The sequence below is a fragment of the Lathamus discolor genome, chromosome 3 (genome assembly GCF_037157495.1).
Source record: "Lathamus discolor isolate bLatDis1 chromosome 3, bLatDis1.hap1, whole genome shotgun sequence".
NCBI lineage: Eukaryota > Metazoa > Chordata > Aves > Psittaciformes > Psittacidae > Lathamus > Lathamus discolor.
In genome coordinates this window covers 63,715,314-63,732,702 of record NC_088886.1, presented here as the reverse complement: position 1 = coordinate 63,732,702, position 17,389 = coordinate 63,715,314, and the positions used below count along the sequence as shown (strand labels likewise).

The 17,389-nt window shown below is 45.0% G+C and overlaps 1 protein-coding gene across 1 annotated transcript in view; it reads left to right on the top strand.

Annotated features, from left to right (window-relative positions):
- The first annotated feature begins 904 nt into the window (after window positions 1-904).
- PLPPR5 (phospholipid phosphatase related 5) overlaps window positions 905-17,389 on the top strand; it is a 47,375-nt gene continuing 30,890 nt past the window's right edge. Inside the window, exon 1 of the mRNA XM_065669515.1 lies at window positions 905-1,222. Coding sequence (XP_065525587.1) covers window positions 992-1,222 — 231 coding nt within the window. The 5' untranslated portion in view covers window positions 905-991. The remainder of the gene's footprint in view (window positions 1,223-17,389) is intronic.

The window sequence follows — 17,389 nt, the reverse complement described above, 5'->3', positions numbered from 1 at the left end:
TGGAGTCAGGCTGAGAACACTGGGGCTGTTCAGCCTGGAGAAGCTGTGTGGAGACCTCAGAGCAGCTTCCAGTGTCTGAAAGGGGCTACAAGGATGCTGGAGAGGGACTCTTCATCAGGGGCTGTAGCGATAGGCCAAGGGGTGATGGGTTCACACTGAAACAGGGGAAGTTCAGGTTAGATCTCAGGCAGAAGCTGTTCCCTGTGAGGGTGCTGAGGCGCTGGCACAGGGTGCCCAGAGAAGCTGTGGCTGCCCCATCCCTGGCAGTGTTCAAGGCCAGATTGGACACAGGGGCTTGGAGCAACCTCCTCTAGTGTGAAATGTCCCTGCCCGTGGCGGGGGGGTTGGAACTGGATGATCTCAAGGTCCTTTCCAACCCAAACCAGTCTGGGTTTCTGTGAGTCTATGCATAATTTCTTCCCAGCCCTGGAGCAGACAGGGCTTACTCTGGGACATCACTTAGCTGAGGATAGCTTCATGTCCAGCTACCCGTTTTCTTTTACACGAAGGCTTTAAACATCACTTCCTTTCATAGCTACCCGTATACTTCACAGTCTGTATTTCCAGTTGGAGCCATTTACAAACAGCCGCGATCCGGGTACGTCCCAGTGTTCCGGGAGCATCCTTTGGCCCTCGCACTGGTTCGTGCACTTCGGTGTCCAGCGAGGGACCCGCAGGAGGCGAGGGGGTCCTTAACTACGTCCGCAGGGTGGGGCCGCTCCGACGCTGCCCCCGGCCGCCCCTTCCCTCCTCCTCCTCCTCCTCCTCTTCTTCCCTCCCGGGCCGGGGTCCGGCGCCGCGGCTGCTCCGGGGCGGGGCGGGGCGAAGCCGCCTCCTCCCGCCGCCGCGCTCCGCCCGCTGCAGGAGCCGGAGCCGGTGGCGGAGCGGCGGGCAGGGCCCCCGCTGCCCTGTGCCCAGCGCTGCCGGCCGCCGCCGCCGTGGATGCCGCCGGGGAGCGGGCGGAGCGCGGCGGCCGCCGGAGCCCACGTACATGCGAGTGCCCTCTCCGCTCAGCAGCATGCTTTACTTCCAGATGGTGATCATGGCAGGGACCGTGATGCTGGCTTACTACTTCGAGTACACGGACACCTTCGCCGTCAACGTGCAAGGCTTCTTCTGCTACGACGGCGCGTACCGAAAGCCCTACCCGGGCCCGGAGGACCGCAGCGCCGTGCCCCCGGTGCTGCTCTACTCGCTCACCGCAGGCGTGCCCGTGCTGGTGGTAAGAAGGGGCCAACCGCGACCCCACTCGGGCGACTTGTTGGACTCCGGAGCGGCTGAGGCCGGTGGGGACCCGACCCCGGCCCCGCTGCCCACCCCGCGCCTCCGGAGGTTATTTTTAGCACGGTTTATGTAACTGCTGGTGCCGGGATTTCCAGCCCCGTTCAGGGCTTTTTGGTGAAAATAACGTTTTCCAGAGCGTGTGTCGGTTGTCGGTGGGTGCGCTCGAGGGGACGCGGTTGTGAGCAGCCGCTTTGCTGATATTTCACCCAGTGCTGACCAGAAAACCCCTTGTCAGCCTGGGCTTTTGAGGGTGAAGTGGTACGTGCAAGGCGCAGGGAGCAGTTCTGCTGGATTGAGTTGTCTCTGTATGTCACGGTTACTGCTGTGTGTGCGAACTAAACCTGTGTGTCTCTAATGGAATGTGATCGTCTGTCAGTCAGGTTTAAGTAGGTGTAGCTAAAAGATTTGTTTCATTGATTTTCTTTGGGGCTTGGGGAAAATAGCCAAGAGGGAAAAGCAGCGGAATGTGTTCCCTTTGAGTCGCTGTATGTACTGGTTGTGTTGTCAGATAGCAAGGACATGAGCATCATTTAATAATCCCTGACCGTGCTGTGGAGCGAAGGCTAAGAGAGGGAATGAGATGGGAGTGTTTAACCATCAGGAATGGGTTATATATAGACTGCTCAGGTGCATGCACAGTTACATGTAGAGAAACTCTTTGTAAAGAGTTTATTTTAATCAGCTGTAAGTATTAGAATGATAAAAAAAACCCGATAAAATAAGGCCTCTTAATAATTGTTAGTTTCACAGATTAATTCCTTTCAGGAAAATATAACAAATATGAGAAGTAAAAGCTTCAAGGTGATCCGAGCCACAATTCCCTTTTGCATTGTAGCACCATGAGGTCTCAGATGGTATCCAACGTAAAACCTCATGGTCAGGCTGAGCCTTGGCATTTCAGACTTTGTTCTTTTTTTCCTAAGGATTGAACGGCATCATTTGGCAAACCATGTTCCGTAGCCATTTGGTTTCCTTTTTAATTTAACATCAATTAGTTGACCATTTGATTGACCTGTTTGTTCTTTGGAACCCCCAATAGCACTGAGATGTTAAAGGTTTGCTTTGGGTGGTGGTGTTACTCCCGTCTGATGTTTGTTCCTGTCTGATGTTTCCCATCTGATGTTTGGTTTGCTTTTAATTCTATTTCTTTTGTTTGGCTCAGGAAGCCATAAAGATTATGTCAGCTATTCATGATGAGCACCTCCTTTTCCTAATCTGTGTCACCAGAATGGATTGGGAGTTTCCATTCATTTCCTAGGTGCCTGATGATTACATCAGAGAAATCACCATGACATTTTGGGTTGGCTGTCTCGTAATGAGCCTTGCTGAAAAGAGAAGAATATAATGCTATAGAAGTGTGCTTGTTCCCCCAGTCAGACAGATGGCATGCACAGCGGGGGGGATGGGGGGGACGGGTCAGGGAATAGCAGGCTGTGATGCTGGTGCCTGTGTTGCACTTTCTTCTTTTAATTATAATTTTATGAACTAGAGAATTCAGCCCCATGGAATCTCATGGGTTCAACAGCATTAAAGCCTAATCATTCATGTTACTTAGTAACAGCAACATGTTTCAGGCTTCAGGTAGGATTCCGCTCTGATTCTCCTTGGCCAATGCTCCTGAACTTAGTGTTTGCATGGGACAGCGCGTGCTTGGTTGTGCCAGATACAGACATTGCCTTTGCTTGTTCTTTTCATTGGAAGAAATGCTGAAGATTACATTCCTTCACCAGAGCAACTCATCTGCTTTTAGCAGTAGTTCAGTATCCTTCCCAAGATTACAGGGATTAATTAGGTTCTCTTAATTTCATTTTTCTGCTCTGTGATGGCTTGAATATAGCTGTTTTGTGTAACCTCAGTTCTTTTCCTTATAACTAACGTATCCAGATGAACCATGTAACAAAGCCAGATTTCTGCCTGTAAAGATACAAACATAGACCAGTGCAGGAAATGGATCTCTATGGATGAAATTGGATGGAACTGAAGTGAATTGTCATGGAATAGAGTTTATTAAATGCTATGATTGTGAGAGGGGTTTTTTACCATCTCCCTTTCCTTTTTTTGTTTTCTTTCTTTCTGTTAGTTTGGTGCATGAGGTTAATGTTGTTTCTGGAGTTTTGAGATAGAGCAGCAAAGAGGTTTTACTGTGGGCTTTGGAGGAACTGGAGTTTGGTTTGGCTTTCTATGGGATGTTGATTTGGAGCCAAGTGCTTCAAGGACGTTCACGTTCTTTTAATGCAACTCAACTGATGGCTCCATTGCATTGAGTTTAAATGAAGTTGCTCTGAAATCAGAGACTGAATTAGCTCTTTTCCAGTGACTTTCCTCTTTCCACAACTAAAGTACCAGTAGCTGGATCTGTCTTGACAACCATCTTGTCAGCAATGGGTCTCTTGCTGCTGGGAGGCTGTCATAGAGCTGGTTGTCCAAAGGACTTGTGTCGCACCAAAGCCGCAGTGGCAGATCCGAGTGTCAAGACATGATGTAGAGCTGAGTGTGTCTGGTCACAGGGCAGCAACCAGGCCAGGTTGGATGGGGCTTGGAGCAACCTGCTCTAGTGTGAGGTGTCCCTGCCTGTGGCAGAGGTTGGAGCTGGATCATCTTAAGGTCCTTTCCAACCCAAACCATTCTATGATTCTATAGCATGCCTGTGCTGAGGCGTAACTAATGAGCTGGATCACTTGACAGGGATGTACCTGTGATCAGTGTGTTAAGCCTGGAAACTTTCCTGTTAGTCTTTAAAACACTATTTCCTAATCTATTCCTTTATCCCTAGTGCAGCATTGCTGCCGTGCTTATATCCCTGAGTCTGTCTGCTTTCCCCATGCCATCCAAGGACAAATGCAGTTGGCTGTCAGGTCATAGCTCCTCAGGAATCTGAACTGTAGAGTGGAGTCCTGGGGCAGAAGCAGAGATTGCTTACTCTACTGTAATGCTTGACTCGCGGGTGCTGTGCTGTGGGAAGGGAAAACTGGGACTGAAGGAAGACAGGTTTGTACTCTGCACTTGGGACTTACTGGGTTTATATACATACAGTCTTTGGTTGAGTATTAACAAAGTATTAGACAAGTCAGGTCAGTCCTGAAGCAGTCAGGCCAGCCCTGAAGCAGTAAGGCACTTGGACTAGATGATCTTCCAAATGAACTACTCTGTTCTACAGTATCTCCTAGGTCATGTAGAAGCTAGTAAGAAGTGTAATGGTTGTGCTATTCACTTCAACAGTAATGAATTTATTGTCCACTAATAGACATCTCTGCTTGAAGTCCTTGCAGCTTCGGAGTTGCCCCAAAGACGCTGTGGCTGCCCCATCCCTGGCAGTGTTCAAGGCCAGGTTGGACAGAGGGGCTTGGAGCAACCTGCTCCAGTGGAAGGTGTCCCTGCCTGTGGCAGGAGGTTGGAACTGGATGAGCTTTAAGGTCCTTTCCAACCCAACCCAAACCTTGCTATGATTCACAAGTATAACAGCATCTGTAGGAAGCCCCTAAAGGCAGCCACTCTGTAGGATGAGAAGAGCTTCATCTTTTCTCTTTTTCCTGTTGGTTTCCCAGCTTTTTAATGCAGGTTCCATGAATGAAGCAGCATACATTAAAACATTGGTTTTCTGTGTTCTGTGGATGTCTCTAAAGGGTGTATGCACTGTTTCTTATCTGCTATATCTGTAGCTTCTGAGTTCTTCCACTGGGAAATTTTGAGGGAACAAATGTTTGGGTTGGTTTATGGGGTTTTGGTGGTGGTTTTTGTTGTTTGTTTGGGGTTTGTTTATTAAATAAAAGCTGAGACCAACAGCATATTAACATATAACAAAATATGTGGTTCATTCCAATGTTAGACTGTTATTTATGGGAGGTCTTCTAAGTCATAGGAGACTTTAAGCGTAGGTAAAGTAATGCCTTGGGTGAGTGGATGTATTTGCTTAGGAGCAGCCTAAGAGTAAAATGCTCTACAAAATGCAGATGAGGTTGAAATTGCCATTGGAAAAATATAAAAGCCCTAAGTAGGAGATGCTGTGATGGAAGAATGAGGCTCCTGCAGAGGCAGTACCCTGTGGGCTCACTTCCTTGCATTTGTCTTTGTGACTCAGGATTGAAAGCGTACTGCTGGCTTTGTACTCCCATCCTTTTACTCTCCATAGCACTAATGTCCAGAAATCCCTGGTGTACTGAGGAATTCTCAAGTCACTTTTTCTCCCCCCCCCTTTTTTTTTTTTTTTGTCTTCCTTTTTCTATTTTATTCTTTAAGCCAAATGTGAAGGTGAGAAGAAACACACTCGATTTGAGTCTATTCAGATATGTAAGAAGCATGAAAGTGCTAGTTGAGAGCTCAGAGCTATTTAAGCCATTTCCCAAAGTGCCAGTTCTTGCTCAGTGGGCTGGTTGCTTTTTTAGACTCGTTATGACAGATGTAGCTTGGGAAATATACGTCAGTCAAATCCTTTAGCTTCCAGTAGAAGTGATTTGTAGATCTGTGAGGCCCATTTCTTGTGTTCTCAGAATCTATAGGGTGATCAGGTTTGCATTATTTCTTTCTGGTAGATCCTAATAAGTTTGATAGCTCTAAAATACTGTTAACTGTATTTAAGGATTCTTTTGATGAGTCCAGTGCTAATATGGATTACTTAAAATGTCAAAAGTGTTTAAGCAGTGATTGGTGTAAAGCTGAATGTATTGGACATAAGATGCACGCTGACTGTGGTAGAAAAGCCAGGAGGGGATAATGACACACGTTCATTAAGATGTGCAAGCAGTTTTATTATGCAAATGTTGTTTGTTCTTATTTTCAAGTAACAAGTGGATGATTACGGTATTTATGCATAAAATAGACACTGTTTGCCTAAGTGAATTCTTAGCGTATTCCTGTTTTCTCTGTAAACCAATTAAAGACTAATTTGGTTGAGAATAATCCTCTTAATATCATCATAGAAAAAAGAGCTGCCATTCAGACGTAAAGTATCATAGTCTGTTGGTTTTTAGTAGACTGGATGAAGCTTTAAATGGGCATGGGCAACCAAAGAGTGGATGTGTGAAATCAGGCATTGTGCCTCGGCTTAGCTTTAGTCAGTCACTTTCTCCTTTCTGATGGAATCACAGAATCCACCAGGTTGGAAAAGCCCTTTAAGCTCATCCAGTCCAACCCTTACCCGATCACTGCCAAGGCCACCACTAACCCATGGCACTGAGGCCTCGTCTGCACAGTGTGTGAACACTTGCAGGGACGGTGACTCCACCAACATTTGAGGAAGGAATTTTGATTCCTGGTAGAAAATACTGTAGAGTGAGAGATGCACCATCATTGTGCAGGTATCGCACTTGCTCTACACTCATGCTTCAAGAAAACCAGATTCATTCTGTGAATAGGGAGAAAGAGAAGCTGCCTTTTGAAGGATCAGCACAGGTTTCATAAGCCTCTTTCTTCTTCAGTGCTGGTCTCTTGATAGTTCCAGGTCTGAGCAGCTCATGAGTTGTTGAAGGATATGCAGAGACCTGGAAGAGGTGCTCCAGCACATAGGTCTGTCTGATGTGATTGGGCATGCTCCTATCTTGTTTTCCTTCTGGCACCTATGATGCCATGTGCTGTGGCGTCAGGGACCGATTGGATTTTATCAGGTTGAGTTTTCCAAATGCTCTTGTCAGCGCAGCTTTTAGTTAACCTGTAGTTCCCTGAAACTGTTCTACTCTGGTGTAACTTAGTGCTGTACATGAAAAAGGGTGCTGGGTTGTGATCTGTTTCTGGGACATCCCAATATTCTGTTATCGGTTTGTCGTATCTTCAGGAGAAACACAATCTGGAATTAAAGTTCTGGGGAATACGTATCTTTGGAAATGTCCTCTCTGAAGTTGCTGTGCTGGGAATCTGTCAGATTACCTCATACCTGAGGGCTCGAGATGCTTTTCATTCCTGACCTTAGTCAGAACAAAGCACTGCCTTCACCAATGCTTCTTACATCTATTTTAGGCTGATTATTTTCTACCTGCCAGGAGGTTGTAGTGAGGTGGGGTTGGTCTCTGCTCTCAAGGAACAAGGGATGGGACAAGAGGAAACGGCCTCAAGCTGCACCAGGGCAGGTTTGGATGGAGCTGAGGAGCAATTCCTTCCCCAGAGGGTGCTCAGGCATTGGAACAGGCTGCCCAGGGCAGGGCTGGAGTCACGATCCCTGCAAGTATTCACACACCGTGGAGGCGAGGCCTCAGTGCCATGGGTCAGTGGTGGCCTTGGTAGGGCTGGGGAATGGTTGGACTGGGTGAGCTTAAAGGGCCTTTCCAGCCCTGCTGATTCCATGATTCTATGGTTGATATTCAAATGGAACTTCCTGTGTTTCATCTCGTGCCCATTCCCCATGAGAACCAGGGCCTGTAATTGTGAGGCTACTTCTAGCTGTCTGCAGAAGGTCTCATTGACTTCCTGACCACAACAGTGTCACCCATGTTTAGCTGCCCCTTAATTCTTACCCAGGAGCTCTTAGCTTGCTCATCCTCCACTCCTAGGCAGAGCTTGATGTATTCCAGCTGCTCTCTGACCTAAAAAGCAACCCCACCATCTCACCTTGCTGGCCTGTGTTTACTAAAATGTAGGTAGCTGTCCATGGCAGCACTGCAGTCATGCGAGCTATCCCACCATGTCTAATTGCAGTGAGGTCATGGCCCTGTGACTGTGCTCACATCTGTAATTCTCTGTGTTTAGTCCCCGTGTTGTGTGTGTTGGCTTATTCCCCAATTGGATGCGATGGTGTGAGCATTGCCACTTTGGACCCCGCTGCCCAAGCCCTTCATTTTAAAGCCCATCTCACCAAGTTGACCAACCTGCTGCCAAAGATTCCCTTGCTTCTTCTATACAGGTGGATCCCATCCTTCCCTAACCGGCTGTAGTTATCAAAGAATGTCCCCATGGTGTACAAGCCATGACATGGCTGGTACCAGGTTGCATTAGCTTCTGTAGACAGTTTGATACTTCAAGGCCAGGTTGGACACAGCCTTGAGCAACATGGTCCAGTGTGAGGTGTCCCTGCCTATTGCAGGGGATTGGAACTGAGTGATCTTAAGGTCCTTTCCAACCCAAACCAGCCTGGGGTTCTATCCTACTGGGAAAAACTAAAGCATAGGGGCAAAATCAGCCAGACTTTTCTCGTGCTCTGCTGCTTGAAATAGAAATGGCCTCGCTGCATCCCTGAGGAGACTGAGCTGTTTTGTCACTTTTGCCAGAAAGAAATCAAAGCAACTTGATAAATAATACAAGGGTGCGGAGTTGCCAGCAGCTCGCTGTTACAGGGCAAAGCAATTCCAAATGTATGTAGTGCAGTATTCATGTTTCCTTTTTTATGTCCATCTTCTGGAGCAAGTTAAAGGCATCATCCAGCAAAGTGTTCAGGCTGTGCTATTGCTCTTTTTTGGAGAGCCAGTAATCTTCTTTAGCTAGGTAGGCAGCTGCAAGATTTGACCATCTCCCAATGCTCTTTTGGAAATGACAATGGCAATGCAACAGATTACAACTGTACATCCAAACACTTTACCTTCTTGATTTATGACCTATTTGAATAATCTGGGAATATCTTTGATTAGCTAAAGTGTCTTTCTGTACCCTTCTCTTGTTGGCACATTTACAGCTCTGAAGACTACCTGAAGAAGGAATTGCCAGAGTGGTTTGCTCTGTGATTGCACTGTTCTTGAGGGGCCCATTTGGCCTCCGTCTTCATAGTTTCAAGCAGTGGGGACAGCTGCAACTTCTTTTCCTTGGTCCTTCTTTTTCCTTGCTTGTTTTTTCCTTCCATTCTCACACTTATGAGGGAGGGACAAGAGAAAAAAGACAAAAGATGTGTAAAAATTGCTGCCCTTCTCTTTGGATATGCAGATGCTGGGGGCTTCAGCAAGAGGGGAGTGCCAGCAGGAGGTATGAAAGCTAAGAGCCAATTTATGTCCTGCCCTTCCTTTGAGAAGGGATAATTGCATTGTGGCTTTTTTGAAGAGTGAGAACTAAATCACACTGTTAAAGTCTGCAGCAACTTTGTGTACCAGATGTCACAATTGGCCTGTTGGGACACATAGCAAGATAAATACATGGTTTGATAGTCTGATGGTGTTTTCATCCCAATATAAAGCCACTAATCCAAGAGAGCTGTAACTAGGAGGAACACTAAAAGATTCAGAACCATTGTGGGTTTTCTTGGGAATTCTTTGGCTGTCTTCCTCCTATGCTGCTATGGTTGATACGAACAGGGCCTGCAGAAGTTATGTTTGCACTTCAAATTGAATGTGTAACTTCTGCTGTGCTTCCTGTGATGCTGTTTGCAAACACCAATGCTATCAAGGCCGTATACTTCATCCCTTGATGGGCTCTCTGGAAGGAAAGTGGCAAGCAGATGTGAACAAGGCTGTTTGCAGCAGCTGAATGCCTGCTTGTCCTCTAAACGATGCACTTATGTTGAAGTGAGTTGTTAATCCACCTAATCCCGCATGATGGGGGCATTTGTCTGCATTGTTTGTAATCTAAAAGAGCAGGCTCTAAGTAAGAATCAGTTTCTCAAGCAAACAATTCTTGTACATCATGCAGGACTGGGGAGATGGGGGTCCATATGATACATAATGAATGACAGCCAAAGTAGAACTGTAAGTAGCTTTAGCTGTTGTGGTTTTCAGCCTTAAAAGCAGTGTGATGTTTAAAGAGCTTTACAGTGCCGTTGCAGCATCTCTGGGATGGATTGGAGTGAGTGATGGCCCAGCTTTCATCATAAATGGTCCTTATTTAGTTGAGGTGTGGTACCTCACCCACCACAGATAAAAAGCCTAGCTCAGGTGGATGTACCCCATCTCCAGCACAGGTACAAGCGATGCGCTGCTTTAATGATTAAGATCTGTTGTGAATATGCTAGTGCTTAATATACACCCATGGTACAGTGAACATGGTAATGGAGAGGGCCCAGGAAAGCCAAAGTTACTTGCTATCTCTGGTCAACAACCAGGCTTTGCTAAGATCACTTCTATTCATCTGCAAGTGAGAATATTTTCAGTGGAAAACACTGAGAAATCTGCTGTAGAAAACTTACTATGTGTGTGTATGCATAAAAATATATATACTATCTACTGTTAATCTAATAAATCATTTAGTACTGCTTCCCAACTGACTCTTAATCCTGGATGCCATATGAAGCACCATAAAACCCCTCTCTGGTGGTTATACTCAGTAAACTGTGGATTAGACTTCTGCTTCCCATGCTGGACCACATACACTGTTCCCTGTCATTTTGCATGTACTGTATAAATGTATCTTAATTACCTATTGTTTAATTATGATCCATTATATATTTCTATGGAAATGTCATTAACCTTATGTACTGATGAATGTACAGCCAGTTACATATGCAGCAGAGCTCTATTTTCGTAGAATCACAGAATGGTTTGGGTTGAAAGGGACCTTCAAAGCTCATTCAGTCCAACCCGCTGCAGTGTGCAGGGACACTTTCAACCAGATCAGGTTGTCCAGAACCACATTTAAGGGCTTTTTCTTTACAAATAGTATTATTCCTTCCTGCCTCTAACCCATGTAAGTGTTAAAGAGTATGGATGAAGGCATTCATTGCTAAACTAGAGGCTTTTGTTTTCTAAATGATACATAGAAAACCTGTCATGATCAGAAGTCAGCTCAGCAGTATCCTGCTGTTCTGATTCTTTTTTCCTTTCTCTATATAACATTTTGAAACACCCCTTGGTTTAGGCTGGGAGGTCTCATGCTGGCTCTAAAAGGGATCTGAATCATACTTTGTTGTTGTTCAAACTCTGAATAATATTATGAAGACTTTCTTTTGTCAATTTGTAGTTTGCCTCTTTATAAATCAAGTATTAAATATGAGAACCAGTAAGTGGAACCCAGCTTCCCAGCACATTTATTTTGGGTGGTACGAGGCATTTCTGTGACCTGTCCTTAGCGATTTAGGGCTCAGACATGACTGAATTAATTCTGCTTAAAGATTTGTTAATCATGGGTCAGCAGAGCTGCAGTAACCAGCCATGTGCAACTTACAGCCTGTGGGGAGCACGAGGTGAAGTATTTGAGCTTGACCTGCTTTAATTAAGGCTCAGGATAATATATGGTACCTTATTTCACACAGCGGGTGCGCGGATTGTCCGTAACATGGCTCTGCCGGCTGGTGGGACCTCATATGGTCACACTGCTCCTGGATGATGTCTGAAGTGCAGAAGTTCACATCTATGCAGAATAACATGTGGACACACCGGAGTTCCAGCATATAGTCAGCAGTAGTTTCATCATACTTACACAGATTGACCTTAGTGTCCAGAACCTCTTCACTGCTCAGTCTGTGCTTCTCCTGTTCCTATGAGGGGGTGTCATTGGACCTGTTGGGGCATATCTGGGCTTGGCCAGGCTGGAGGCTGCTGCCTTGGTGCTTTCAAACTGCACAGATGTGAGTTTGAGCATCCTAAGGGCCCGAGGGAGGAATGAGGAGCTTGTGCTGCATTTGACTGAAGGCCATGAGCGGGCTCATGTGAAGGATGGTGAGGACAGTCTGGCTGTTACAATGGTTCTCTTTGCCCTCTTTGCCAAGTGCTCACGCTCTACTGAAGTCAGCGCTTCAATCAGTCACAGGGACCCTTTCCAGAGCATTTAGCAAAGGCAGATGAGATCTGTAGGCAGACTGGTCTTGGGGTATGTGAGGAGTTCGTGGACATCTGCAGCTGGCAGGATAAATGCACGGAGCTCTGTCAGGCTTTGCCTTGATAAAGGGATGTGGCCACCCAAGCAGGATGTTCGTTTAGCCTTTACTGCCTAGCTGTCATGTGGCAATTGTGAAACCAGGCTTCTCTGTAAAGCACTGGGAGATTTGGGCATGAAAAAGTTAAACAAGAGCTAGGTGTGTTGTAATTTTGAATTGATTATCTCAGTGTTGGTGAGTTTTAATCGCAAGCTTCAATGCTGCTTGAACCAGCAAGGCTTTCCTGAGATGGAACAGTATATGGGAATGAGTGTGATGCTGACTGAACCTTCATATTGTGATGCTGACTGAACCTTTGTATTGTGATGCTGACTGAATCTTTGTATGGAGCTATGTTCATTTCAAGAGTCAATATGGCAGTTGTACTCTGACTTTCTTTTGCTTCTGAATGGACTGTGATTGTTGCATGATCAGAAGTAGAAAGGAAATCATAAAGCAGAGCCTATTCCTTTAAAAACTCAAGATGTGGGTATGCACAATATGCTGCCCCAAAATAGTCACGTTTCCATGGTTGATTTGTAGCTCACCTGTGTTGTTAACCTCAAAGGTAATGGCAAAAAAGTAATGCCTGAAAGAATGAGTTCACACCCCAGAGTACCTGAACAGGGATCATATCACCGAGCTTGTGAAAGCACCTTTCAACACAGCATGCTTTGAATGTCTCTTTCTAGTAATAACTTCAATTGCTCCAGTAATGAGAGATTACATCCCCTGCTAATTAAAAGCCAATGTTCACACATTTACATAACGATCATGTATTTTATCTAATACCCCTTTACTGCCTTCACAGAGAAGACGAAATGCCAGCTCTTCTCAAGTCTGCCTTGAAGACAGCCAGTGTCAAAGCTTCCCAAGATCTGAAATTCTTAAATAGCCTCATTCATCCTTAAAACACTTTTCTCCCCACTTGAGCTTTTCTTAAGGTATTTTATTAAACCAGCAGCACGTTTGCTAGTATGTGCAAAGGAGGTGATCCTTTGGTAAGCATTAAGGTAAAGCGTTATGCCCTAGTTTATGAGTGGAAGGAGATACAGTCACATAGTGAAGAAGAGTAGCTGGGCGTACTTTGGCCTATAGTCTTCACAATTAGTTTTCAGAATACCACTGCATGCCTAAAAGAGCTGTTTTTATACTCTGCTGTCTTCACAGCAAAGCGTACAATCTCCCCTCTGTCTTGGAGGCATTTCCTGTGCGAGGGATTTTTTGCTAAGATTTCCCACTCTTGCTGCTCCTATTTCAGCTCATTGGCTGCTGTGCTAATGAGGGCACTTGGGACTTCCTCTCCATTCAAGCACTACATTGTGTAAACTCCTAACCAGGGTCAGACAACATAGTGTTGCCAGCTGCACATCTGCAGCCATCTGGATTCGTGGCAGGAGCAGTAAAATGGACAGTGTGTAGCAGAGTTGAAAGAGTGATGAGAGTGGTGCAGATCATATTTGCAGAAAACCATAAAGTAAATGCTCCGTATTTGATCTGCAGGATGTACAGAATCATTCCTGAAGCAGGCTTTCAATGTGTAGATGTGTCAAATAAAGACAAATGGGACATGCTGCTGCTCCGCAGCGTTCTGTGAAGAAGCTGCTTAATTCAGTGCCGTTGCATTGTTAAGAGGCAAGCAATTATTAAAACTTCTGATGCTCATAAACAGTTCTCTACTCCCACTTCTGTGCCTTCATTAAGATTCTGTTTCTAATAAACACCACTTCAGTGTCTTAATTAATTATAATAACATTCTTAAGGAGAAATAATTGCACACTGTGAAAGTACAGCTTTCGAGTCTGAGGGAAGAGATGCAGGTGAATGGTCACACTTTGGTTTGCATCTGGGCTGCTTGGGGCAGGCCTGGAAGAGGAACTTCTGATCTCTTTTTCTCTCTCACCCTTTCTTACTGACCAGCATCTCTAGTGACCATGCCAGGAATAACATCAGGGAAGTCAGGGAAGCTTCAGAAGTTACTTTTGGTAGAGCCGTGGATTCATTGCTTTGACTGTGTTATTGTCAATACAAGTCACGGTCTCTGCTTTTTCTTCAAAAGCTTTTATTTGGTCATTTGCTTTCTGGCTTTCACAGGCACTAGAAATGTGAATTAATGCTCTCAGGGTTTGTTACTCAGTAGTTTTACTGCTGGTTTTATGCTGAGTGTACATATTATGCACAAGTAACCCCAGTGTGAGATGGCTGGGATTAAAGTCAGAGTTCTAGATCAGATACCCTGCAATAATGCTCACAACATGAAGATGAGGAAGTATTCTCTAAGAAGAATAATGTTATGATAATACAGTCAGCAGTGAGCATTACAGTTGTAGACTTTTCTTTCTGATATATTGGACCTGTTAAACCTCTTTCCCAACTATTTAGTACTACTCCCTTGTAAAATTGGTTTAGCTTTCCAGTTTTGTTTTCTTAACTTCTTGGGATGGCATTTGTAGCCAAGATGTTTCCCCACTTTGGCTGCAGTGTTGGTTTTAATCTAGAGTGCCATAGGTTTTCACAGCTAATCCAGCCCCTTTTCATTTAGTGGGGATATTACCTTTGATTTCAACTAGAAGAAGATAATGACCTTAGTGTATGTGATGGGTTGGCAATTAGCCTAAGAGAATTGTAAAGGTAGAGATGCTTGTACAGAGGCCATTATAGGAGTGGAGCTAGTTGTGTGCTTTCAATGAAAGCTATTGTATTGTGAAGATTATTTTTAATAGAAAGGTGTAGAATTGTTTCATTGAGCTGCCTACTTGGCATCATGAATCCAATCCTAATTGACAGTAACAAATACGAGTGAAAACCAATCCCATGTGTTTGTTTTGCAGACACACGTTTTGCCACAAAAATCCCGATTCCATTTTTGTGGCATTAATCATATGTGCAACATGGTTTTCTCATGGTTATATTAATACACTGATACAGTGGCCCTTCAGTTTTAGTTGTTTGGTGGGGATGGCATTTCTGATTGCAGGAGTAACGTATCTCCAAAACACGGCTGGCCTGGAGTAGAAGTGAGATAGAAGTAAGACAGTGTGAAAAGCAGGAAATTCAGATCTTCTCCTTCCTCTGAGCCTCTGGGAACAGTTGGCTCCAGTCACATGCTGACTGTAAAACCACTACTTTGTGAGCAGAATCTTTAAGAGATGCCTTTTATGTGATCAGTTTTTATTCAAACAGGGATGAAAGCCCATTTATATTGAATTTTGCAACTGAATGTTCATGCTGGGTAGAAGAGTGCAGTTGTGGAGATCATTTAAGGTTTAAAGCATTAAGTAACATTGCTGTTGGAGATGATCGTTGCTATGGGTATCATAAGCATTGGGATTGTGCTCATCAAGGAATGATGTTTTCAAGATGGGCAGAAGGGTTAAGAAACCAATCTCTCTCAACAAACAGAACAAAGTACTGCTTTCTTGGACTGGCAAGAAACAAAGGGGTTTACCAAGGCCAGGCCGTAAGGAACTGCAGTCTTTTTCACATGGATCACTTGAAGTCCAATAGAAGACTTCCTTGATACAGCCGAGTGCAGAGTTGAACATGTCATATGGAATTCATCTTCTGATGGGGGAGGTAAATGGTAGGGCTTGGAACATTTTGTTTCTCTTTCTCCAACATTATGGTGTTTTAAAGGGTGAAGCTGAACACCTGCAAAAAACCTCCACATTTGATGAATAGTTCTCTTTCAAAATCCTTAATGAAGTACTTGTACGTAACAACAACCCTTTTCAGGTACCATTCAGAGATCAGTAGACTGAAATCAGTGGATCTCTGGTCATATTACAGCCCATCTTCCTAAGGAGAGGTGTTTGTGGAGTGAATCATGGAGCTTGGAAACTCTGGATAATGGCATCCTTGTTTTTATAAAAAGAAAATGAGAGCAACTTCAAACCTATTTGAAGAACATTGTCTGGAGTCTTTCAGCCTGAAGTAACTTTGTCTTTTGAAATGTGAATTGATGCCTTTTGAAGGCAGGTTTGAATTCATTCTTTTTTCTTCCTCTCACCATTTTCAGATCAAAATTACTTAATTTGGGGTTGATTTTCATTTTTTTTTTTTTTTTCTAAATGTGAAGAATTTTCTCCAGATTAATAATTTTTTTTCCCTAGCTTTTGGATGTTAGTTTCTAAAATGAGAAAAGCCCAAAGTTCTCACCACAATCTGTTACCCACTGCCTTTTGGAATGTGCTCACCGAGAATACTTGTCTCAGCATTGTGAAACCATGCCAGCAGTTAGATAGTTTTGGAGTCGGGTACCAGACACTTCCTTGTTCCCAGACATGTTAACATTACTGAAGCTTATTTTCCTAGTGTCCAGGCCATTTCTAACCCCCTGGAGAACTGCAGTGGATACTCATCGTCTCACAGCAATATAAAAGGTTTAGGAGACATGAGGAAGGGATGAGATGACAAGCACAGTGGGTAAAGTGGGCTGAATCTGGAGCAAATCAACCCACCAAGAGAGGGCCAGAGCACCCCATGGGGCTGCTTGCTTGTCCCTCTGGTGCTGTTGCAGAGCATCAGTTGGTCCAGAGAAGGCCACAACATGATGTTTACAAATATGTAAAGGGTAGGTGTCAGGATGATGGAGCTAGGCTTTTTTCAGTGATATCCAGTGATAGGACAAGGGGCAATGGGTGTAAACTGGAGCATAGGAAGTTCCACGTTAACATCAGGAAGAACTTCTTTACTGTAAGAGTGACAGAGCACTGGAACAGGTTGCCCAGGGGGGTTGTGGAGTCTCCTACACTGGAGATATTCAAGGCCCGCCTGGACAAGTTCCTGTGTGATGTACTGTAGGTTACCCTGCTCTTGCAGGGGGGTTGGACTAGATGATCTTTTTAGGTCCCTTCCAACCCTTGGGATTCTGTGATTCTGTGATTCTGTGATCAGAGGCTGGAGCACCTCTGCTGTGAGGAAAGGCTGAGAGGGTTGGGGTTCAGCCTGGAGAGGGCTTTGGGGAGACTTTATTGCAGCCTTTCAGCTCTTAAAAGGGGCCTGTGAGGAAGATGGGGAGAGACTTTTGAGCAGGGCCTGTTGCAACAAGGCAAGGGGTGATGGGTTTAAACGGACAGAGGGAGATTCAGGCTGGATGGGAGGAAGAAATTCTTTACAGTGAGGGTGGTGAAACCCTGGCACAGGTTGCCCAGAGAGGTGGTGGATGCCCCATCCCTGGAGATGTTCCAGGCCAGGCTGGATGTGGTACTGGGCAACCTGCTCTGGTTGAAGGTGTCCCTGGTTATTGCAGGGGGGTTGGACAAGATGAGCTTTGAAGGTCCATCCAACCCAAACCATTCTGTGATGCTACTCTATGTTTCAAATGAAGGACCTGCTGTCACACGCCAGCATTCACCCTCTGTGGTGATGGCACAAGGCCCTTCTCTTAGATACTCACAATAGCAGGGT